This window comes from Gobius niger (genome assembly GCF_951799975.1).
Source record: "Gobius niger genome assembly, chromosome: 17".
Classification (NCBI taxonomy): domain Eukaryota; kingdom Metazoa; phylum Chordata; class Actinopteri; order Gobiiformes; family Gobiidae; genus Gobius; species Gobius niger.
In genome coordinates this window covers 23,561,502-23,586,645 of record NC_136868.1, presented here as the reverse complement: position 1 = coordinate 23,586,645, position 25,144 = coordinate 23,561,502, and the positions used below count along the sequence as shown (strand labels likewise).

Below are 25,144 nucleotides of genomic sequence, written 5' to 3'. Positions count from 1 at the left end.
ATTGCCCCTGCCCTAGTGTTAACAATGTTTTTCTTCTCACAAACGTAAAGAAACAATTTTACAATTTTCTAGAAACTTAAGTGCACATGAAATCATTTTACTGAGCCATTTTGGTCAGAAAAATAAATCAACTTCTCACCTCCTCATAGATGTACACACAGACACGCACGAGAGACGGATAAAAGGAACAAAAAGATTGAATTGTTAATGTTGTCCACACATTTTGCACGAACTGGAGCTGAACCCTGCTCAGCATCTGTTTAAACTAAGCGTTCCAGCTTAATGCGGACAAATATCCAGTGAGCTGCTCAGAGGTTTCTTCATATCCTGCTCTGGCCCACACACACACACGCACACACACACACACACACACATACCCACACACACACACATAATTTCCCATTTGAAAAAGAGGCCATGCTGCTACTGTAACCGAGTTAAACCATGGCAATCGGTGTCATCTATTAAAAATGTACTTTGTTTTTGCATCCAAGTTATAGTCAAAAGGCCATCGAGTTTAGTTTGAAAATTGATAAATCTGTTGCTGCTTTGACAAGTTAACCAAGACTCTGGGCAGACTTCAGTGGTTTTGCCAAAGTTTGAACAAATTCTTCGTGAATCGGGCCAGTGCTCTCTGAATCTGCAGCCAGAGCGCTTTGGCTGAAGCTGCCAGTATGTTTCTCCGACAGTGACCCTCTGTGTTTAATACGACTCTGCCTGCCAAGGGTCACTTTCCATTTGGCTTCAGCGCACTGAGAAAACCAACCAAGACGCAGAGGGATTGAGAGGGAGGCAGCCTGCAGTGGACCAGGCCAATGCAGCTTTTTACCAGAAAACACCCATTCTGTGACAGACCAACCAACGTACCTACCTCACACTTTTCCCCTAATCAATAATTCATCAGTGACCTCATATGAATACATACAAGCACTGAAAATCGGCCAAGCATAACTTTTCCTGCTTGGGCCAAACGCATTATGCATTGGTAACTTGCACTTAAATTGGTCAAATTATATAAAAAAAAAAAGTGGCCTATTCCAGCTCTGCATCTTGGGAACTTTAGCCTTCATTGAGGCAACAGCTCAACAACGGCTTCATCCAGTTGTTTAGAAAAGCAAATTCACTCATGTCAAACGTATAGCTTCTTTCTTCACAGCTTCAGGCAGGAGAAGCTAATGTTTCTGTCTTGTTCCTTAAATGGCAGTAAACTCTTGATTAGAAGGTCAATGGCATTATGATGGTATTCTGTTTTTGTTTTATAATAATCAAGTGCATAATAAATGATAATAATTATGATAATAATAACATAATAAAGTGCAATTTGGCTGTTCCCTTCAATTTAACTTTTCTCAACTTGTAAGAGGTAAAATATCTACTTAGCAAGATGTAATTTGTACAATGTACAATTTGTACTTTTCTTTTGTGACCTTGTGAATAACTTTTATCAAACAACATTCACTTAAATATTTGCAGATTGTGTTCAATATGGAATCAATACAGAAACATGGGCTTTGGAGACCAACATGGCAATGGATAGCAGACTAGATTTACTCTCTGAAAAATCACCAGTGACTGGTTATTGGGGATTTTTATCAGCTAAACACTGACATTTTATTGGTGAATAATAATTATTCTGCTGCAATTTTGCTACCAACCCGTCATCATCAGTCCAAAAATGAGGGGCCACAGCAGCGACAGTGCTGGAATGTGTAAATGTCAAAGCTTATGAATAATTTATGCGTGGTCTGTCTGATTGATGTGGAGTATAAGGTTTCCAGCCAGCCAGGAGCAGGCTGCGTGCCCGTGCCCAAACCCCGAACGCACTGCCTGACTTCAAAAAGGTGTGGTTTGGAATGGGCCATAAACAAACACAAAGTCACACACTCATACGTAACGCCAACGGTTTCAGAGGCAAAATCTCACTCAGGCGTTGCACTTTAAATTTTGCACATGCTTCGGCTCTGAAGTCCACCTTTGCCACATATATGTACAGGATTACACACAACCGAATGAGGGTCTGGACTTCCTGTGCTCCCAAACAGGAACACACAGGCTGCAGTGTGCTGGACGGTGGCTCTGGGTTGGACTGGGGTCTTGGGCGGAGGGCCGCATGGCTTTCCACACCTGTGTTTGCCGCAGTAATTAGGACCGCATACTATTTTAGGGTGGTGATCATCCGTGCAGTACCGAGCACACAGAGAAGGCTCTCAGTGTGTACAGTCATACAGATGCGTAGGCTGGTGTGAGCGAGAGTGTGAATGTCAGTGGAAAGCTCTAAATGGTGTGTAAATACAAACAGTCATATTTCCAGTTCCAGACCATTAAAGAGCTCATCATGGCGTGGCTCTTGACAGACAACAGCCCCTGAGGATGTGGGCAAGACGTCAAGGAACTCAACTGTATATACTGTAACATATACAGCATAGAAAATCAAATGACGTGAACTACACAAAACAATAGTAAGTTACTCCATAAAGTGGCTAAAGAGTACTTTCCATGGAAATCCCACAATGTATTGATGGGATCACAATGTGGTATTTTAAAAGTCATAATGAATATAATTAAGAATAAGCTTTATTTTACACCCCCTTCTTTCTAGCTCTACCTTGTTCCTTCTTCCTAGTCAACTAAAAAAAGAAACTGTCCATTTGCACCCAGTGTTCGGGAGAAACTAAACACATGCATTTAGAACATTCATTTTGAGTAACTGTATACTGGTAAAGTTACACTTGCATTTGACAGTATTTAGATACAGTTACTTTCCAAATATGAAGTTAATACATCCCAGTACTCAATGATTACATTTTAGCTCCATATTGCACAACATTATTAAGAATGAGCTTTTAATGTTGAGCTGTTTTTCCTCCTGAAATAAAATAAAATATTTAAAATGACTCATGCTACAGTTCATACACACGCTGCACATGTGTCACATGATGCTGTATCTGCTGCGCCATTTGCCAAGAGAGTTAAAGAGTTCCTAAATAATGGAAAGTGAGTTTTTAATAGGTTCCAACAATCGTAGTCTTCATTTTTTGTAATTATACACCATGTTTATACATAAATATAATGACAATCAATGTGAAAGTTTTCTAAAAGTATTTAAAGTAACAGTAACAGAATAGGTTACAAAATACATTTTAAGGCAAGTATTCAGTAATCTGTAACTAAAAAAAATTTCAAAGTATTCTCCCCAACACTGTTTGCACCCAAGCTTGGCGATAGTATTGCGGTTTTCCTCGTAATTCAGTTTGCATCTCAGCAAATAAACCATGACCGACAGTGACAGTCACCAATCCGCCAGCTTAACATTGTGAAGTTGGCTTGGTGTGGTGGGCAACAAGCCTATTGCAAATTGGAGAAAGAAAGTGAAAGTTGTAACGGGCTAAAACGTGCGCTCCCTCTCAATCTCATAAACACACGCGCACCATAATTACGCCTCATTAGGGTGCGTCAGGCCTTTCATGTCTTTGTCCAACACGGTCACTGTCGCTCTCCTCCGGGCCACAGACATTTAAACAAACACTTGAAGCTGGCTGCCCCCCTGGAGTTATGGAGCCTCTGTGCTGCACAAAGGAAAGCCAGGGATTCCCCCTACAACACTGTACAGCTATGTCCCAGCGTCTCTCCCTCTTTCTGTCCACAGCGCCACCCACCACAGACGCTGCGTTTCTCTTCCCAAGCTCCAAAATGAAAACAGAAAAAGGAGTCAGTAGTAAAAGAGACTGCTTACTGTGGTAATGATATAATGAGAGGATTGCTGTGTTTTGTGGGTGGCTATTTTTATAGGAGCTGTCAGGGCAAATGTGCAATAATTGACATTGATGTTGGCTAGAAGACTGACGGACAGATGCTAGTGTTCCCAAAATGTAAATGACACACACTTCCCTAACAGAGGTGGTAGAAGAGTTTTACAGTTTTTACCAATATATGATATGTTTGGAGATATAAAAAAGGAAGTTTAACTATGGCGTCTATTTGTTCAATATTGAAAAATTGAAAATAAATAACGGGGTCAAAGAGAGGTGAGGGGTGGGTCACGCTGGGGTCAAATAAGGTGCAAAGCCATCGACTCTGGGGCCAGTTTAGAATGAAAACAAGGCTGCGCTATCAGTGTGGCTCAGAAGCGGGGCCTCCCCCTCGGGTTACATACACACTCTCGCCCCAGCACACTCGTATGTCCCGGGCCACTTAATTAAAAAACGAGATCCCTGGCACTCCCTCTGAAAGTCCCACCTCTAGAAAGCAAATACACAGCTCTCCGTCGGGCCTGTTTTATTAAGGATAAAACTCAATATGCGCAACGTCCAGTGAAAAGGGGCATTGTGGCGCGGAGAGGGGCTGTGAACACCTTGTCAATTCACTCCTCATCCGTCAAAGCGGCACCTCGCGGCACCGTTTCCGCACACAATCGTACGCCGCCCTCCGACCCCGAAAGACATTGCACAATCCTTTACACTTGCCCATTGTCTGACTTTATGGAGCGAGAACAATATGACACTTTTGCTTTTGACCCCATTTGCCCGGTTATAGAGAAGAAGATTGTGAGGGCTTCACTGTACTATATGTACATTCTTCAGATCATCTATAAGTGAAATAGAAGACAGACAACATGAGCAGGCCTGATACCGTAATTACATTTATGTGCGATACATCTCTGCTGAAAATATTGCCAAAAACAATAGCACTGAAGACCATTTATAGCCATGGTAAAAAAAAAATGGATTATGGGCTTTAAAAGTAAGTCTAAAGTTTCCAGATCGAAATGCTACAGCTGTAGAAGAAGAGACAACAAAAGTGATCACTATTACTACAACATTAAAACACGATAACATGATGTCTCCCTTACCGCATGAGATGCAGTACACTTGAAGCACAACAAAACACTTTTTTCCCCCACACTAAAAAAGGGTGTTACCAATAATGAGTCATAGGTTTGTTCATTATTTGACCTTCTATAGCTCATGTGCTGTCATACTACAGATAGGACTCACTAGCATAAAATAAGGGAACATACGACAAATATAACCCCTCCCCCCATGTAATAATGATCCATAAGTCCATGTAGTAGTTTTATAGTGCAGGCAAAAACATGAGGAAGTGATTCCGTATTTTGGAAAGGAAGAAGAGTAGCATTACACTGGCTGAAACAAAAGGCGAAAGGGGAGTTTCCTTGGGGTATAAAAGAACATCCAGGTCTACAACTTCTTGGCATTTATTTCTGTTGTGTACTGGGTGCTAGCCTGGCATCCAGAATGATACCCCTCTGTATATTTTTTACACGGGGGATATCAGTCTGGGCAGGGAGCTGGCTGTTGCCGCTCTTGCCGAACTCAAACGGATCCATGCAATCAGAATCGTTTATATGAGGTCACGTGTTGTTCGTGAGCAGCGTCACGCCTAGGATGAGGAAGTTCCCTCGATAACAATCTATCAGGAGAGCAGTTGTTGTTGTTGTTTTTTTCAATCAGCGGTAAATGACCAAACATATATATACAGTGAGTTTCATGATTAAAAATTATTTTTGAATATTAACACAAGACCGCTAATAACGCCACTGACTGCCCTTTGGTAATTGGTTTACTCCACTTCCTGTTTGTTTGCGCATGTTACGCAGTAGAAATCAAGTTGATTCGGATTCTCACCAGACTCACACGCTGGTACAGTGGTGAGTCCAATGGCCGCTGGCTGCTCTGCTTTGTGTCGACGACGCTAGGGGCCGCCATTGGTCCGCCATTGCTGTAGTACCCCCATATAACCACTAGTCTCCCATTGGAAAGCATTGCACTTTAGACATGTTAAAAACAACTTTAAAGCCTGGTTTCTAATTTTTTGGAACTTTCTACAGCCAGATATTCCTCCTGTGATAACGCTGGGTTAGAAACAATTAAAGAAACCAGGCTGGTTTTCGTAAGAAATATTTTTAGAAATCTCGTACTAATGACGGGCTTTGATTGACAGGCCATTAGCATCAGAGCTAATCGCACGGCTACGACTGAACTACGTGCCCCGCGGGGGCCGAGTCTACAGTGAAGATCCCGCTCTTATGCCCTTTTAAGGAACATGCTCCGTCACAGCAGGGTAGGAAGATTCTGTAAATCCACCATGATTTCCCCCTCGAACATAGTCATTGTTCAAATGGGGACGAGTGATGAGGAGTTGTCTATTCTTTTTAATGGTCTATGGGTGAGTCTGGATTTTTCCAGGCTAACTGGGCACAGCCTGGTGTTACAACATCAATAACTTTAATGCATCAGGGCCATTCGTCTGCGTCACTATCGCAGAAATACTCACCACTCAGCCACCATGCTGCCATTACGCATTACTCAATTTACAATCACCATAGTGTATGAAGAAGACCATGTTTAGTTTCAGTTCAGTGAGTGTAGTATCAGTTAGTGAGCTGGCAATGTTCGAAGGGGAACGATTTACAAGAAGGTTCGGTGCAGCAAATAGTCTACTTGCTATAGCTACTGCAAAATGCTGCTCAGGTCCAAGTCTGACAGTATGTTGAACGTCTCTCCCTGCTCTTCATCCCCTTTCACCCTAAGAGTGCTTGTTTAATTGCTCGGCTTGTACAGGAAGTAGTCAAAAGAAGTCAAGCAAGTAGAAAGTTGTTAGGAAGAAAAGTTGCAAAAACAGTGAGAGGAGAAAGTGAAGTTAAATTTAGGGGGGAAAAAAAAAACAAGTTAGTGAGTGTTGTGACAGTGTGACGGAGCACTTGAGATATTTGGCAGAGGTTTGGATGGAGAATCTTCCCACGAGTCACTCCATCGTCTGACACAAGCCCAGACCAGGGGAGGTCACCACACATTCCAGTCCACCGGAGTCGGCCAAACTCCTCTGGCAATTAAAACAAGAAGACCCCACTACTACCCGACGCCCCCTCCTCCCAGTGTCTGTCCTCTGCATCCCTCCACTCCATCAGTCTGTGGCCCTGTCTGCTGGACCGGCACAGGCTCCTCACTCCCTCATTCTCAGCTGCACTCCCTAAAGTGTCACAGCAGCATTTCCACAAGCTCGGCACACAGCTGATGGTCGACACTGGTTCAAAAGTGTTACAACCTCTTCTTACATTCTCTTTATTGGAGCAAATCACGAAAGGCCACATAATGTGTTTTATATCAAATCTAAGTAAGTTTGGACACTTCCCAGACTGCACAATATATTTCTAGTACCTATAGCACATTAAAGATGACTAAATTATAAAAACTGTGGCTAATACAGTTATTGAATGTGCTTGTGGTAGTATGCAGCCCTTTAAAGTTTCTGATACACTACGACAAATGCACTATGGCCCACAGATTTATAACATTTGCTTTTCCTCCAAAAATGTGTTGTTCAATGAAGACTTTTTCATGGCCCATTCTATTAAAAAGAAAGCTCATAGACTGTAGAGCCATTAGTCTGTTTATGCCCTTCTTTTCTTGCGGCTTTTCAGTCCTGGGGAGATAAGTTTCCATAGATGCATTCAAACCGGGCTTAATGAAATTATGGCAAATCTTAATATGGTATTTAAATTGTTTTTCCAGATTGCTCAGCAACACAGTCTGTAATTTAACTTTTCAAAAATATAATACTCGTCACTGAAAGCACAGTTTTGCCGTATTGACTCTGAAGATGTTTGCTAAAGTTATGTTCCCACTTGGACTCCATGTCCTGCAGGCTGTATATGAAAGTTGAGGATTCTGGTTACACACAGAGCAGATGAGAAGTGCTTTCATCCTCAGCCCAGCGGGAGAGGGCTCAGCTCTGTCAGTCACAGGACAACCAGCTGCAGCTACACTCAGCAGCCAACATTTCCACAGAACAAAGATACATTTTATTTTTATTAGCTTACTGAGCATCTATTATTTACTTAAAACGATTCCACCTTAAAATGAATGTCAGGACAGTCAACACAGTCGCTGTCACCTCACTGAATAAAGTTTGTGATATCAGTCATTAATATAATGAAAATAAATAAATACATAATGGATACTGTTGAGGAGTGCTGCAATAAAATAAAACATGCATATATGATTTAAATCGTAACACGACATTTTTAGATAAATTATCAAAAACATCTTACATGAAGATTGTCTATAACAAATGAGGAAATTGAATAATGTTCAGAAAGCAACAGGATGACCTAAACAGGTCAGGTATCATTTTACTTTGATTGGCACGATGAGTTGTACAGGGGGAGTGAACCTTTCCCAATATATTTCAATGAATGATGCACATTGCATCTTTAGTCAGCGGTTTTCATGCAGCGTTGGTAAGAGTCCACAGTAAACACAAGCTGACTGCAGATGATTGAGGACATCAACTCAGATGGGGAAAGAGTGCCTCCCTGGAGATCCATTCATTCTCGAGCAATCATTTATATTATTCCACCATTAGTTCCTTTAAATTTATTGAGCAACTTTAAGTCCAACTCTTATTGTTCGCTTTTACTTTAGTTTCAACTGCACTCTACGAGTATTTTAAAATACAAGAAGGAGCTGAAAGAGCATTTTGGATGAGATCTTTTGAAAAGTATTTATAATATTGAATATTTCTGATGTTCAGAATTAATGGAGTTCTGCTATGGCGGCGAAGGAGTAAGACGTGTTTAGCGAGGGCTCCCGAGATGCCTACCTAATTGAGTATTTTCATCAGTGATTTCGGCAAAAAGTTTGGCTTATTCGGGTTTGTTTTGGACACTCGTGATTTTGGCGTCGTAAAATCTCCGAAATGACTTCAAAACTTCGCAAATACAAGTACACTGGACCATCCGGAGATAGGCCCAGCGCTGCCTCGGACCAGAGTTCCCTCAAGACCGCGAGTAACTCGGCTCCTCCCTCGCAGAAAACCGACATGATGGCGGATCTGAAGGAAGAAGTACTTCTCGCTCTCAAAGCTGATATCTCAGCTGTAATAAAGAAAGAGATGAAAGAGGCTCTCGCAGAGGACTTCAACATGCTTAAGGTCGAAATTCAGTCAGTGAAGACGACTTTAATCAACAATACAGCCGCGCTCCGTTCGGACATGGACCAGGTGAATGTCAGAGTTAACGACATGGAGGAGGGCCTGTCCGCATGGTCAGACGAGGTGGTCGTCCTGCGAGACTCAATGGCAGAGCTGAAAGCTGAGGTGAAGGGTCTGAGGGATAAATGTGAAGACATGGAGGGTCGTATGAGGAGATGTAACATTCGCATTCTCGGAGTCGCAGAGACGGAAGCCAGCACAACTACTGCGGTAGCTTCGATGCTAAAGGAAGTGCTACAACTCGGCAAAGAGCCGATGGTGGATCGCTCACATCGCACACCTGGCCAAAAGAAGACGGGTGGCAGGCCGCGAGTAATCGTGGCTAAGCTACACTATTATCAAGACTGTGTCGAGGTTTTGCGCCGCGCTCGTACCCTAGGCCCACTAAGCTACAAGGATGCACCGGTTACCATTGTTCCTGACTACACCTCCAGCGTGGCCCGGGCTCGAGCGGCGTTTACAGGCGTGAAGAGGATCCTTCGCGGCAGAGAGGGAGTGCGTTATGGATTACTTTTTCCTGCACGTCTCCGTATCACGCACGGGGAGATGGATGTGGAGTTCACTGACCCGGGTGTTGCCATGGCGTATGTAAAAGAGAAGATCATCCCTGACGCAACCATGAGGGTAATGGTTGCAACGGATGAACAATGACTGTAGTCCTGGAGCCTATTTACAAACTTCTCAGGTAGTATATACTTACCTATTAGGTATTATGTTATTCTTTGAAGCGCATCTACTTTGATCATCCCATCTAGGGTTTATTGCATTATTAGATCGCGCAGGTTGTCCACTGCAGACCCATATTATGGTCTTTTTGTCTTTTGCTCAGCCTATATAATATTATTTTGCTCATATTACTTGTCTTCTTGTTGTTTGATTTTCTACGTTTTGGGCTCATCGGGAGCCCTACTAGTTGAAGCAGTATCACTCAATACAAGCACTATAATGTGTGGATTTGTTTTAGTTCAGGATTTAATTGTTTTTCTTTGTTTCTTCTTTTGTTTTTTTGTCTCCAGGTTCTGTTAGGAGAGTGGGTTAGCTATACCGGATCTTTCTTTGAATGGTTTGTGTGCACTATGTACCATGTAGGGTGCTTGTAAAATGGCTAGTACGAAAAAGATCAGACATCCCCATGGGTGTCCTGTCAACTGTGTGAGTTGGAATGTGAAATCCCTCAACCATTCCTTAAAGTACAAAAAAATTACATCGCATCTGAAACAGCTCAATACAGACATAGCATTTCTGCAGGAGACACATGTGTGCTCTACAGATGCTGCAAGTCTGAATAAAAAGTGGGCTGGTCAGGTGTTTCAATCTAATTTCCAAACTAGATCAAGAGGGGTGGCCATTATGATTGGCAGACATGTGCAGTTCACTGCATCAAGTGTGCATACTGACTCCGCCGGGCGTTTTGTAATAGTGGTGGGGAAACTACATACACTCCCAGTCATTTTAGCCTCGGTCTATGCACCAAACTGGGATGATTGTGACTTCTTCAATAATTTTTTCTCAACGATACCAAATATGTCAACACATAGTATTCTAATTGGCGGGGATGTTAATTGTGTCCTTTCATCTTTAGATCGAAGCGCACTTGGTAAAGTGACCCTTACTAGGTCTGCCCAATCTATAAAATCTTTTTTAAGGGTATATGGAGTTGCTGATGTATGGCGCTGCCGGAATCCTGATGTAAGAGCATATTCTTTTTATTCCTCTGTCCACATGACGTATTCTCGTATTGACTATTTTTTCATTGACAATCGAATCTTACATCTTGTGGAGGAGTGTGACTATGGAGCCATGGTTATTTCAGATCATGCTCCGTTATGTATGAAAATGTTAATTCCGGACACACAATCCGTATTTCGCCCCTGGCGATTTAACTCCTTGCTTCTATCAGACGAGAATTTTGTTAAGTTTATTAATACTGAAATAAGTTTCTTTCTTGAGGTTAACCAAACCCCGGGCATGTCATTCTGTTCTATCTGGGAATCTCTAAAAGCCTACCTGAGAGGTCAAATCATCTCATACTGTGCTCACCAAAAGAAGGAAAACTTGACACGACTAAAACAGCTGAACGAAGCAATTTTATTGTTGGACAGGGAACTTTGTCACACCCCTTCACCAGAATTAGCTAAGAAACGTGTTTCATTGCAAACTGAGTATAATACTTTATCTACACAGCAGGCTGAATATTTGATTTCAAAACTAAAATCTGGGTATTATGAGCACGGAGAGAAGGCGGGGCGTCTGCTCGCACATCAACTGCGTCAGAGGTCTGCGCATCAAACCATTCCGTCAATTAACAATGATCAAGGCATTAAATGTTCCGATAATGGAGAAATTAATACATGTTTTAGCAAGTTTTACCAATCCCTATACTCCTGTGAGTCTGCACCAAAGGCCTCTGATTTTGAAACTTTCTTCAAAGATATTGATCTTCCTGTGGTAAACTCTGACCTGGTCACTGATTTGGAGAGGGATATTTCAGCAGCTGAGATTAGCTTGGCAATAAAAGACATGCAAAGCGGTAAATCTCCAGGGCCTGATGGCTTTTCAGCTGACTTTTTAAAGAAATTTGCAGACCTGTTATCTCCACTACTGTTGTCGGTCTTCACAGAATCCTTGAGTGCATCAGTGCTCCCGGTGTCCATGCGTCAAGCGGTTATCACTCTGTTACTTAAAAAGGATAAAAATCCTCTAAACTGTAGCTCCTATCGACCAGTGTCACTTTTAAATACAGATACTAAAATATTAGCGAAGGTACTGGCAAAGCGCCTTGAACGAGTAATTCCTACTATTATTTCACCTGATCAGACAGGGTTTGTAAAAAATCGGCAATCCTTTTTTAATATCAGGCGATTGTTTAATATTCTGTATGCCCCCACTCCACCCGGTCAAGATAATGAGGTGATTGTCTCTTTAGATGCCGAAAAAGCCTTTGACCGGGTGGAGTGGGATTATCTTTTTAGAGTCCTGGATATGTTCAAATTTGGTTCTAAATTTCTTTCATGGATAAGGCTACTTTACTCTTCTCCATTAGCAGCTGTTCGTACCAACAATAACATATCATCATATTTTCAACTGCACCGAGGCACAAGGCAGGGATGCCCCCTTTCGCCGCTTCTCTTTGTAGTTGCAATTGAACCATTGGCTATAGCAGTACGGCAAAGTTTGGACATAAAGGGAATAATGCGTGTGGGCTCCGAGCATAAAATCTCTCTTTATGCTGATGACGCGCTACTGTTTATTTCAAACCCTCTGTCCAGTATTCCTGCATTGTTAAGTATGCTTGACAAATTTGGGAAGCTATCTGGCTATAAAGTCAATCTCCAAAAAAGTGAGATGATGCCCCTAACGTCGCTGGAAGGAAATCTTTCTGAAACAATCCCATTTAAGAGCAATCCTAAAAAGTTAAAGTACCTTGGTATATGGGTAACACGTAATTATAAAGACCTGTATAAGAACAATTTTTTGCCGCTGTTATCAAATCTTAAACAAGACTTGGCTCGATGGGAACTGTTACCTCTTTCCTTGGGGGGAAGAGTTAACTCTGTTAAAATGGTTATTTTGCCTAAGTTTCTTTACCTGTTCCAAAGTCTACCCATTTTTCTTTCAAAATCTTTTTTTTCTAATTTGTATGGCCAGATATCTTCCTTTATATGGAATAAAAAACCTCCAAGAATTGGCAAGAAAATATTACAGTTACCTCGCAATTTAGGTGGCATGTCATTGCCTAATTTCATGTACTATTACTGGGCAGCTAACTGTAGAGCTGTGCTGTACTGGCTAAGAAGAGATGTCGCAGTACCTAGCTGGGTTATTTTAGAGAGAGACTCAATTACATCGAGCTCTCCTGGTGCACTGATTTGTTCTGAACTACCTTTCAAACAGTCTATTTCATCTTATTCTTCTAATCCAGTTGTCATACACACTGTTAAAATTTGGAACCAATGCAGGCGGTCCTTTAAGCTTACAAAGCTATTGTTCTCGGCACCTGTTTCAAGGAACCACATGTTTATCCCTTCAATGACTGATGAGGTTTTTAATACATGGGCTGGGAAAGGAGTACAAAATTTGTACAATTTATACATAGATAACATTTTTGGTTCCTTTGAACAGCTGGTGGAAAAATTTGATATTTACAAGTCACAATTTTTTAGGTATCTGCAACTGAGAAATTTTGTTCGGTCTAATTCTGATTGTTTCCCTATGTGTCCCTCTCGTTCACTGGTGGATGAACTTTTGGACTTTCGGACAGACACCAAAAAGGTTTTAAGTAGGATCTACTCTCTGCTTTCTTCTTACCATGAGACCAACCTGGAGGATCTTAAAAGGAAATGGGAAACTGATTTGAATGACACTTTACCAGACTCAGTGTGGCAAAAAGTCATACAGAACATTCATTCCTCTTCGGTTTCACTTAGACATGCAGTTGTGCAGTTTAAAGTGGTGCACCGACTGCACTGGTCTAAAGACAAGCTGTCCAAAATCAAGCCTGACCTGGATCCTTCATGCAACCGTTGCGGACAAACACCTGCTACACTTTTTCACACATTTTGGACTTGCCCAAGACTTTGTGGTTATTGGCTTTCTATCTTTGAAGCTTTTTCCAGCATTTGTGGGAAATTAGTACGCCCCTGTCCTCTGACTGCTTTGTTTGGAGCAATATCCGTAGACGCTCCTTTTGAGAAGCGTCAAATAAATATGATTGCCTTTTGTTCATTGTTAGCTCGAAGACTTATTTTGTGCAAATGGAAAGATCCATGCCCTCCAACATATGGCCACTGGATGAGAGAGGTTATGGGCCATATACATTTGGAAAAGATCAGATACACCCTTAAAGGTCATACTGGTAAATTTTATGAGCAATGGTTGCCATTTATGCAATATTTTGAAAGTATATCTGCTGACAAACTTATTTAAGTTGCAAAGCACTGTAATGTACAAATTTGTATGTATCGTTTTGATCCGGTATAGCAGGGGTGGGAGGGGGGGACTTTTTGTTTGTTTTTATTGTTTAAATGTATCAAAGTATGTTAAAAAAAACAAAACAATAAAAAGACCTTGATCAAAAAAAAAAAGAATTAATGTGGCATTTTCTAAATTCATCGTAACTACTCTTATACACCAATAAGATATTACTTTGAGAGGCACACAAATATCCTTAAACGTTGGAGCTATTGTATAACAAGTGGCAGTGAAGAAGTCTCTGGGACTTTATTGCTGGAGGTAAACCCCGCTTTACTGAGCTGCTGTTGGGGCCAGGGGTCAAATTTCACCTGCAATTAACACCCTTTAACAAATCTGCATGGAGGCCCAGCTGTTGCCGCTTACTCATCCTACTTGTGTGGCACACTGGTCAACACGACACAAGCCCTTTAATTGATCTAGACTTGACTCCGCTCCCATCAAGCTGGAGCGCACATCTCGGGGCAATTACGGCACTTTGGGGTGTGTTGGAGCGGCAGGGGTCAGGGCTGGGGGAGAGCTGGAGTTGCAGTCAGTGATGAAACCTAATGCCTGGCCTATTAGCTCCAATTTTAGCCCTTTACTGCTCCAGCTGCGTGCATTAAAAGCTGACGGCGTGGTGCGAGGTATTTATCAGCTACCCATAAAGACACACTCACAATGGACAAAGGGCTGCTATCTGTAACACCTCAAGTTCATCCTGAGGGGAAGCAGCAAGGAGACAGCGCCCTCTAGGACTTGTTGGTTGAATAGGCGAAGAGAGAAGTCAATTTTAGTGCTCCTGAAACAAAAAGTTGAACCCATTTTTTTTATACTTTAGATACGCAGTGGAAACATGTAATAAGAACTGTGAAGCGAACACAATCAATATACTGAAGAAGCCAAGAACTAAACCGCACACTCTGAATGATGAAGAATAATGACAAGGAATTTCGGCAAAAAGAAAACTGAAATTTAAGCAGAATCACCAGATCCAAAAATTCCTATTGTAAATTGTAAAAACAAAAAGGAATGACAGCAAAACCTTTTGATAGATAACTCAAAGACACTTAACTTCATTGAAACAACAAAGATAGAAGAAAGAAATCCAATATACATTTTTAAATCAGACTGGATTCTGACCAACTACATTGACACGTTATATAGTATTCAATAGTCAATAGTATTCAATTTTGTTAAGCCCCAATCACATGGAGCAAAACATTTTAAAAATTGCTCTTTGGGGATTAAATGTTCACTTTATGCTGAGCTATTTTGGACAAGTGTCAGCTCAGAAAGTTCAAGTGCTGACGTCAAACCTGTAGCTTACTGTACCCGGTTGCCGCTGCTGCCCCAGCTGTCACCTTCTGGGCCAAAAGCATGTGATAAATGGCCTGCAACTCTCATCAATCATCTGTGATTGGCCCTGATCTGCGCTGTGATTGGCTAATTAGCCTCATCTGTAACCATTACAGCGCTGAGAGCCAGCTGCAAACTTACAAAGACAGAAAAAAAAGCGAATAAGAAAAATAAAAGAGGTGAAAAATGACACCACCGGGGCTGTCCTGTCACCTCACGGCCTCCACACAATGCCAGGAATTAGACAGTTAACACCACAGACGGGCTACCACACACACCCACACACGCCGCACCTGAAGAGGGCAAAGCACTTCTCCCATGACATGAATCTCAAAGGCAATTATATCCTAAAAATAAATATGCGAGCGAGACAAGAGCAGCCGGGACCGTGTGTGTCAGCAGGTCAAGCCACATTTCATCTGGCAACGGTTTCCACGCCGGTCCGTACACTGGCTGGCTGCAGTCTCAAAATGCTTATTAGATGTCAGGGGGAAATATATGGTAACTGGGTGGTAACAGCTCACCCAAAAAAAAAAAGGGCCGGGTGCGAGTGGAGGAGACAGTCTGGTGGCGCACGGGCCCGGTGGTGACGCGGCATTTCAAGAGAACAAAATACAAAAAGGTTAAGCGGTGGGAGGGACCCCGACATGAGGCTGACAAAAGACAGAGAGAGAGAGAGAGAGAGAGAAAGTAAGTCTGAGAAAAAAGAGCCAACAGGTTGAAGTCTGCTACTGCGCCATCCCAGCCGAGCCTTCACTGCACAGGAAATAGGTGTAGCACCGCTATAAGGGAGGAGGGATGAGGAAAGAGTGTGGGCCAGGGAACAGGGGGCACACTCTTTCCTCATGTGCAGGTCCCAAAGGATGCCTCCTACCATTAAATTACACAATCTCTGATGATATATATGAAATAAAGAATGCCGTATTAAAGCAAATATACAGTACAGAGAAAAAATCCCCACAATATGAACATTCACTTGAAGGGAGGATCACTTACAGCACTTAACCTTGCTTGACTTTTTGTCCTTAAAAACATTTTTGCTCTATAGTTGTGGTTAAATATAAATAGCAGTCTCAAATCAAATCCAAGTTTACAAAAAAAAGAATGATTTGGTATGGGACAGTTTTGACTTATACGTAGACGACAGTGATTAACATAGACATTAGCACAGGACAACCATAACAGAACAATTTTATATTGTCACAACATCCACACTTTTTCTAGAGTCCCAAACGAGGCTCCAGTATCAGCTTTAATCAATTTTATGTAAACACGATTATGCAAAATGACATTCTTTCCCCGACGATTCCAACTTTTTAATACCAGAAAAAAGCGGCACATCTCTGCTGAGCGCTGGGCAGCCCCTGGTCTGTGGTGCCTGGGACAGACACCCGATACCCGGCCTAGACGCTGCCCAGCCAGCCGCGCGCCTTCAGACGGCATTATAGCAGACACACAGCACACCCCCTTCTGCCACCCACAATCCATCCACAACCAATTACAAGCAATTTCCCTGTCCCCGTTTCCCTGGGTGGGGTAGAGAGGCGGAGGGGAGGAAAAGCAGTTGTCAGACACAAGCAGACACACATGGTTCTGTTTACAAATTAAAAGTTGTTTGGTCTCGCCGTAGTGACACACTGCTGATGCCGGTTGATTCAGTATTCCAGAGGCAGACAGAGACATGGATGAGGAGTGAGATGGTAATAGTAATTGCCTTTGATGGTCAGCAGGTAGAGGCAAACTTTGAGCAGAGGCCTTGTTTGGTTTACGAATGATGCATTGCACAGTGCCCACAAACATGCGCCTGTTTGCCTGTTTCCTTCATCTACCCCCCCCTCCCTTCACCTCTCCACCCCAGTTCCCCTGTGCTCCATAGCTTCTGTTTGGCTTCCCGAAACTCGCCATTACAAAACTGGAGACACTCAGCGAGGAGGTGCCCGATGCACCAAAACAGGAATGCTCGTCCATTCCCACAGGAAACCTGGAGCGCCTCAATTCATGGGAGCCAAGACAGAAGTAGACCCACGCGTACACAAATCCAGCAAAGTAATGGTGAGACATGGTGGAGGCAGAATGACTGCTCTTCAAAGCAACTAACAACTGACAAAACAATATATTATTACTGTACGGCACAAGAATTAGGAAGTATTTTACTTTTAGAAACCTAATTATTCAACTGTCACCTTAAAGCAGTACAAAGTAACTCATGCCCCTTAAGACCATAAGCGCCACTGCAGGTGTCGTAGCATGTTACGTTTTTTTTTCTCATTAATTATCCGTAAGAGTATATTCTATGCTGACAGAAAAGACAAAGGGAGAGAGGGATATAGTACATCCAATTATACAATGGAGATAATTTTTTTCACTCAAACTTGACTGTAAATACTGTTTAAGTGGCGCTAGACCACAGTTAGCTTAATTAAGACATGCAGACTAATTTAAGGACTGTTAAGTGCCTTTAAAAAGCTGTTGGTAGAAGTCTTTATCACTAACCCTAACAATGGTCAAGCTGCAGTTCTGGGAAACCTTAAAAATGGCTTCATGATCAATGCTTTAACAAAAGATACCAATTCCAGATTGAACCACATGACAGCCGCCGCCCAGTCCAACAAAGTGACCCTGTTTTAAGCTCTGAAGTTCAACTCATCTCCCCCACTGTGGCCTTTTCACCCGGACTCCCATCCCAAAGCGAACCCTCACCAACGCCGCCGCCACCATGGACTCCTAATAACAACACGTTACGCGGCGAGGGGGCTGCTGTAGGACATGGCAACCCGCCGGGCCTTTCATCTTCACAGCCACACACGTGCTCCAAACCTTAACCTATTGCACACTTTGACAAAGCGCTTGGTTGGAATGTGCACTTCATAGGCGCGCACAGTCATGAGAGCAAAAACACCGTCTGCCTCTTTGAACGACACAACCCCACTGCTTTGTTTCATCTCCCCGCTCCTTTCTCTGCTTGCTGCTGGCACCATTACTCCAACACAAACACTGTATTTCTGTCAACGTCCCCGGGACTTGCCGTTCCCCTAATATCTCTTTCTTTCTGAAGGAGGGGGTGGCCATGGGGGCTCGAAGCGATCTGGGACATGGGTGAGTTGTGGGAAACCAAAGTGTAGACTGTGGCCTCGCAGCGTGCAGCCTTACTCCCGCTCCCTTTCTCTATCTCTGTTTCTCTTCTGGCATACAATCATAGGAGACTTCACGGCGATTGCATATTGCGGCCTAAAAAGAACTGGGAAAACATGTAAAGCTGCTATACATATATGTTATGCTATATATTGGCCTTTTAAAATATATCTTTTAATGCTTTATTTCTGGCCATTTAAAAAATCTTCCCATCATTGGTCTTTCACGTTTTGTGAATTATGCACATCCTGGGAAAGCATAAATGAAATTCCGACTAGTTTTCTGTCCATACAAAAGGCCAGCACTGAACCGCTTGAGAAAGAAGCCATTCATAAAAGGATAAAAAATCAAATCAAAACTGCAAGGTATTGCAAGACATGCTCTATAGAGGCAATTTGAGTACTGTACTTTGAACAATAAAACTGTCTGTTCTTTACCAACTCAGCTGAGCGAGTGCTTTAGGTTTTTAATGGTACAAAACACAACACCAAAAATGTTTATGAGGGAACAATGTTCTACAATAAAAAAGAAATACTTCAAAAGTTCCACTTGAGAATCAAATGGTCCTGTTCCCTTCCGCAGCATACGGCCAATGTGTAGAGTAAGCTCAGAAATTCGCTATTGGTGATGTGTTTGTGTGCTTTACCTCCACATAGTCTCTAGCGTGGCCCCAGTCCCTCTTGGAGTCCAGATTGCCCAGGCTGAAGCTCTGCTGTTGGCCGAGATGAATCTTCGCCACAGAGCGACTGATTTTTCGCGTCACAAAGTTTGAACCTGGAAAACAAGCGTAAAACTGCTTCATACTTGAAATTCAGACACATTTCATGTGCGATATAGGCATAAAGAATACTTGTTGGGAATGGAACAGGAAAGACCAAAAGGCACATGACTTTTTCATATGAGAAATACCAGATTTATTTTCAACCGATGAAATTGCCCTCAGTTTAAAGGTAAAAACCCCACTTAATGCCTCACAAACCACTTCTGCCATGCCAAGTACAATTTTTCCAAAGCAAAAACTGAACCATATTGTCAGATTGAATAGAATCGACGGCGTAGCACACTGAAACTTTCTAAATCTGTCATTTTCCTCACGAAGTTGCTTGTTTTCAGTGTAAAATTTGAGTTCAACTGTCAAAATACGCTTTCGAAAACCAATGTATCAGGACCACCCTAGTTGGAGTGGTGTTGTGCCCAGTCCACAAGCCCTGCACAGGCTGCAGTTATTCCACGCCAAAGCGCCACGCAGTGAACCCAGTTTAAAGCGCACATGGGGGGTGATATTATCTGTGGGAAAACAAATGAGTGCCTAATGACTATGTATGTGTTGCTAGCGGGTCTACAGAAGTTGTGGGTGTTTTGGCAGAACACTAAAAGGCGGTGTCATGTTGTATCCCTGCTGTGGACGAAATGATGCCTGTATCTAGGGCAAACTATATAAGGTTGCGTTTATTTGTGAGATTTCATTTACACTTACACTAGAACGCTGGTTTAAGTGCCTGTTGCCCTCTTCTGGCAACAACAGGGAATGGGGCATGTTGAAAGAAACAGGTGAGCTTTTAGGTTTGCAGTGTCAATAATAAAGATAATTAAGGAATGAAAAGAATGCTGACTTTGAGACACAATATATCCCACAAAACAGTTGACTTAGCAAAACAGGACTTTTAAAACAGTAGTTGAGGGGTAGCCACAGTGAGATTAGCCTTAAAGACAAATGGGAGAAATTATTTTCAAAGATTGCAGCTGACATCAAAGGGGTCTATTTTTAGGGTGTACCCAACATAAATCGCACGCAACTTTTCATGAACCTCTTGAAAACTTCTTGTTCTCCTCCGACACTGGAGATGAATGTGTCCTTTGAGTCAATTTAGTCTGCGCCCATCCAGGCCATAATAGCCTCGGCTCATGTCTCGACACTGTATCACTGTTGGACTGACATGGAGCAGAGTCTCCATTTAGGCACAGGAAAATCCCATGAACCCAATCATGCGAACGCACCAAATTTGTTGTAATTATTTCATACGCGAGCGACAGTCCTGGGCGGGTTGAGCAAAAACAGAGCAGCCGAGGTTAGACACGCTTGTTTGAGAAAATACAGCATGTTGTGTGTTGGTAGCACGTTGTATTGCCTGCTTGTCAACACAATGTTAAGTCGCAGTTTACACGAGGCTCTCCACAGTCTAACCATTTATTCAAGAAGAAGAAATCTGTCAGCTTGTTTTATTCATTTCGACTCTGTGAGCCAACAGTACTGACGCGTTTATTAGGAAAGCGCCTGTGCCGATGAAGCATAGATAAAGTGTATTGGAAACCCCCTCTCAAGTCAGGCCCATCTCGTAAGAGCATGATTGTCTCATATCTCTCCAGGGCTCACGTCCTCTAACCTGGCAGGTCATGTGTTCTGGCAGGTACCTAACGCGAAATGTACTCAAATAGAAGCCAGCAATTACTCATCTGAAACTAATGCCTGTATAATTGTCAGCTTTTTCCTCATCCATGTTAGCCCCGAGGGATGGAATGACATAAGAAAAATGGGGGGAAAAACATGTTTTACCTAAGCTGCCATGCTGTTTATGATGGCATTAGTTCTGTGGCAGTATTTTAAGCTGCACATTTGATTTAACACATCCCTCTCTTCTAGTTTATCATTTTTTGTCTCTACTTGAAATGAAGAATATAAAATGGATCCATAACAATATGATGCATTATACTGCTCACGCCAGAAATTACAACTGTCAAAACAAACTAAGGTACATTCCCTTTGCGGGGGAATTTAGTTTTACAAAGTCCTTGAAGCTCTTACAGTATATTGGAGCAAATAGGTCGGCTCACGATGCTTGAAATAATCAATGACTAAACCTACAAGCAAAAACCAGAAGAATGTAAAAATGTATGAAATAAATAATAATTAAATTAATAAAACAGAACTATAAAGCAGAAGGCCCAAAGGAACCTCAGATTTTCGGGTTAAACATGGGTTGTCATAACTCTGCAGAGCTGACATGGCTTTTAAAAAGGTGGCAGTTAAATACAGTGCACAAGCACACTGCACCCAATCAGCTCCACAGTCCATTATTTCCCCCTACACACCTGTAGTCGTCTTGTAAAGCTCGCACCTCTGTTTAGAATGGCACCGCTCCCTGCCTCCTCTAATTGGTGCAGTGCGGACTCGAGCGTGGGCCTAATGGACTGGCCTGCCTGGCTGCGGACAAAGCCGACTCTGTTATTGGCCCGGGTGTTAATGTGCTTCCTTTACTGGCAGCAGCACCGCAAGCCAGCCAGAAAGAGGAGGGAGGGGGATCAGGGAGTGAGAGTGGAGGCAAAAGAGTGGGGGCTGAAGAGCCCAAACGGGGCAATGGTGGCCGTTTAACCTTGCCCGCAGCCCGGCGGAAAGTCTAATAAAACCACGGGCCGTGAAAACTGAGCAGACAGCAAAACCCGTGCCAGAAACTGACACTCACTCTCATTCTCACTTAACTGTTTCTTTCCTTCTTTCCATCACTGCTTTTCACTTTTGGACCGAGGAATGACAGGAAAAGCGCAGCACACAGACTGTATTGGCACAGCTGGGTTAGAGCAAAAAGAGGAGCAAGAACCCATGCAGAGCCAGGCCATGTGGGTCCAGACAGGATGGGGTCTTTCAGATGGGACTCAGGAGGGGACTTAAGAGGGGATTTTCACTGCACTTGTGGCCATCTACACATGTCACTATGGGGTAGAAAGAAATGAAGGACTGCCTGTTAATCTGTTTCTAAAAGCCTCGGTAGGGTGTTGTTTATGGATGGTTTTGATCATAAAGATTACAACACAGATTATGCTAAATGTAGCTTGTTTGTGTTAACTCTCAGTTGTCTTTTTTGTTTTTTTATCATAACAATGGTTTGGCATCGGTAACTTGCCTCTCATCCATGAAGCTCCCTCAGTCCTGAGCATCTTCTGGTCTTAATTTACTCCTACAGAGAGATGGTGTAAGACATGGCCATATTGTTTATTGCAATGTAAAACATGTTAGTTTAGCACTTAGCTTAATAATTGGCTGTTATCTTCAAGCTGTCCTTCAGAGGGGCTTGGTGGAAGATTATTTGCTTATTATCAGGGATAGTGCACTTTTATTTACCTTTAATTTTGCCTTTACCAAATTGAATTCAGACAGAGTGAGATTAGAAGGAGAATAAGTTGCATAAATCAAAAAAAAAAATATGAGTAAACTTTACTTTTGAATGATGTCTCTTTTAGAAGTGAAAAACATTAGTGCATTGACTTCCTTTTTGACATCTGACTGTGGACTCATTCCGTTTCTTTTTTCTCACTTCCTCTTTGCACCATGAGTGTAGTGTAGGATTGTATGTTCTCTTCTTGATAAAAAATGTCAGCAGACTTGGAAAGCCAGTCTCTTTTTCCAAAAATAGACCATGTAGATTGCCTAACTGTCTTAAAAAGCTTAACACAGTCTCATTACAAGTACAGTATATGCCAGATATTCAGTTCGAGTCAATTCTCTCTTGAACTTGTCTGGCCAGGTTTAAAATAGAAAAAAAAGGGCCTGAATTTTCTTGGTTGTCATAGGAACCCTTGGGTTATTTCAACACAGGGCTACACACCTGTTTTGGAATTCAACCAGAACTGCAAATCCCATAATCCCACTCTGTCTTTGAGCAATGGCCTAGGGGAGAAGAGAGCTTTGTGGCAGATATGAAGTGAAAAAAAAGCTTGCCATTTATTTCCACCCCTGCTCGCTCACTCTATAAATTAACACTGTTTGGGACAAAATGTGTATACGGACACTATTACTACTTGTCCTTTTTTACGTCTACAGCGCAGAAACTTCTGACGTGTGGGAACACTGAGCGATTCTGCAGGAGGAGGTGGCCGGCCAAAGACCTGTCAGTGTCTACCATCATTGTTATTGCACAATTGTCTTCCAGACTGATCGCTTGATGGAGAGTATCTGCGATGCGTCCAGGAGAGGTCAATGGGCTCCGCTCTGCCAACACAAGACCTGACTCCGCTGACAGAGTGGGTGCCGACGAAGAAGAAATGCGTTGCTGGGTATGAAGGCTTAAGATTTCTCTTCTCTTTTTTGCAAGGTGTGACACAACAGATAGGAAAAGAAACCAAAAAAACGCTGCATGTGTGGAAAGAAAGGGAGTTGAGAATACATATTTCCATTTTTTTGCAAGCAGAATCTTCAGCACTGAGAGCTTTCAATCAAAAGACAAAGACCTAGTTGTGTGTGCAATTGACAGCAATGCAAGGTGAGTTCCTATCTGTCTGGCAGCAGATGTAACTTGGCAAAATTAGTCTAACTCAGAGTGAGAAATCAGTCAACGGCCTACTTGGTTACTCGGGGAAACAGGCGAAACAAAAACAGTTTGAGTGAAGGTAAAGAGTCCACCTTACAAGCCTGATGTCAGGGTAGGTCAAGGTCATTGTACGCGTCGCTTTTTCTACTAGACTTAACGTGAGGTATGAGGATGCTCCGTCATCGGGTCTGCTCTCGCGGTGTTAACTCTTTCACCTTACCCTGACGCGCTTCGGTTTATGTTTAGGCGGCTCTCACTCAACTCTTTCTCATGAACACCCGACGAAAAGCCGAGACAAAAAAACACCCACTCCGCGCCGGCCCTTCTTATGAGATAGCAGCAAAGCCCCTTGACGCCCCCGTGACCAAGCCATTCCCATCTGAAAGATTTCCTTTGAAAATAATCCCACCAATAAATGGAAAGCGTATCCTCTTACAAACCTATCATGCAATCTGACCTTTCGGGCGCGATTCTCAAGCAAAGCAGAAAGGCGAAATCGCGGCATGTAGAGAGGTGCTGCGGCTCAAGTGTGTATTTAAAGGTCCGGCATTGACTTTGGCAGTGCTATTCTAACTTCCCCAACGCTAACTGGTCTTTTCTACTAACATAACAGTATATTATTCTATACTGCCAAGCGTGAACCACAGAACTCGGAGTGGAGAGATGGATGGGACTTCCCCAAATAAACCAGAGGATTAGCCTAAACCCAGAGTTGGTCAGTAGTAGCAGGCCCATGCACATTCACACAAAAAACTATTACTGCTCTGATCTACAGCTCAGTCCTGGGACAACACGCAGCTAATAACTATGAATTAAAATTGTATTATTACTCCTATTGTTGAGATATTGTATGAGATATTTGGGTGCTGTATATTTGAATTGAGCATTTAGGATAACAAGCAAAGTGCTGGGTATTTAGACAGGCTTCTCTGCAATGTCTCATGTGTCGGACCAATATGGAGTTCATTTAGCGCAGCCTTTTCTGACGATAATCCCGCTTTAGTCTGCGTGAGGGCTGTTTGTTATGGCTAACGGCTAGGCTAGCGCGAAGAAGCTAGCCTTCGGTGTGAATCAGACTGCAGATGTGGGGACGCTGTTTGCTTTGCTTCACGCTGGATTTCCGTCGAGTTATTTTTCCCTTTTTTCGCAAGAACAGTTGAATGTGACTGTTTATTGGTGTGAAACATCAGGTGGATACACAAACAGTGAGAGACTCCGGGGCTGGATTTCACAAAGGATTAAGTCATTCTCACAGGGTGGTGAGGAAGAGCTTAATAGTAAACCGCGCTGATGGACATCAAGTCTAGCGCAGCGTGGTGAGAAGCCTCATGTTTTGATGACCAACATTTCCCATAAACCATCCCTCCATCCAGTGGTTATATCAAGAA

At 42.7% G+C, this 25,144-nt stretch overlaps 1 protein-coding gene across 1 annotated transcript in view; it reads right to left on the bottom strand.

Annotated features, from left to right (window-relative positions):
* Positions 1-25,144, bottom strand: part of gmds (GDP-mannose 4,6-dehydratase) — a 119,585-nt gene that overhangs the window by 52,503 nt on the left and 41,938 nt on the right. The window contains exon 7 of the mRNA XM_079575070.1: positions 19,100-19,227. Coding sequence (XP_079431196.1) covers positions 19,100-19,227 — 128 coding nt within the window. The remainder of the gene's footprint in view (positions 1-19,099; positions 19,228-25,144) is intronic.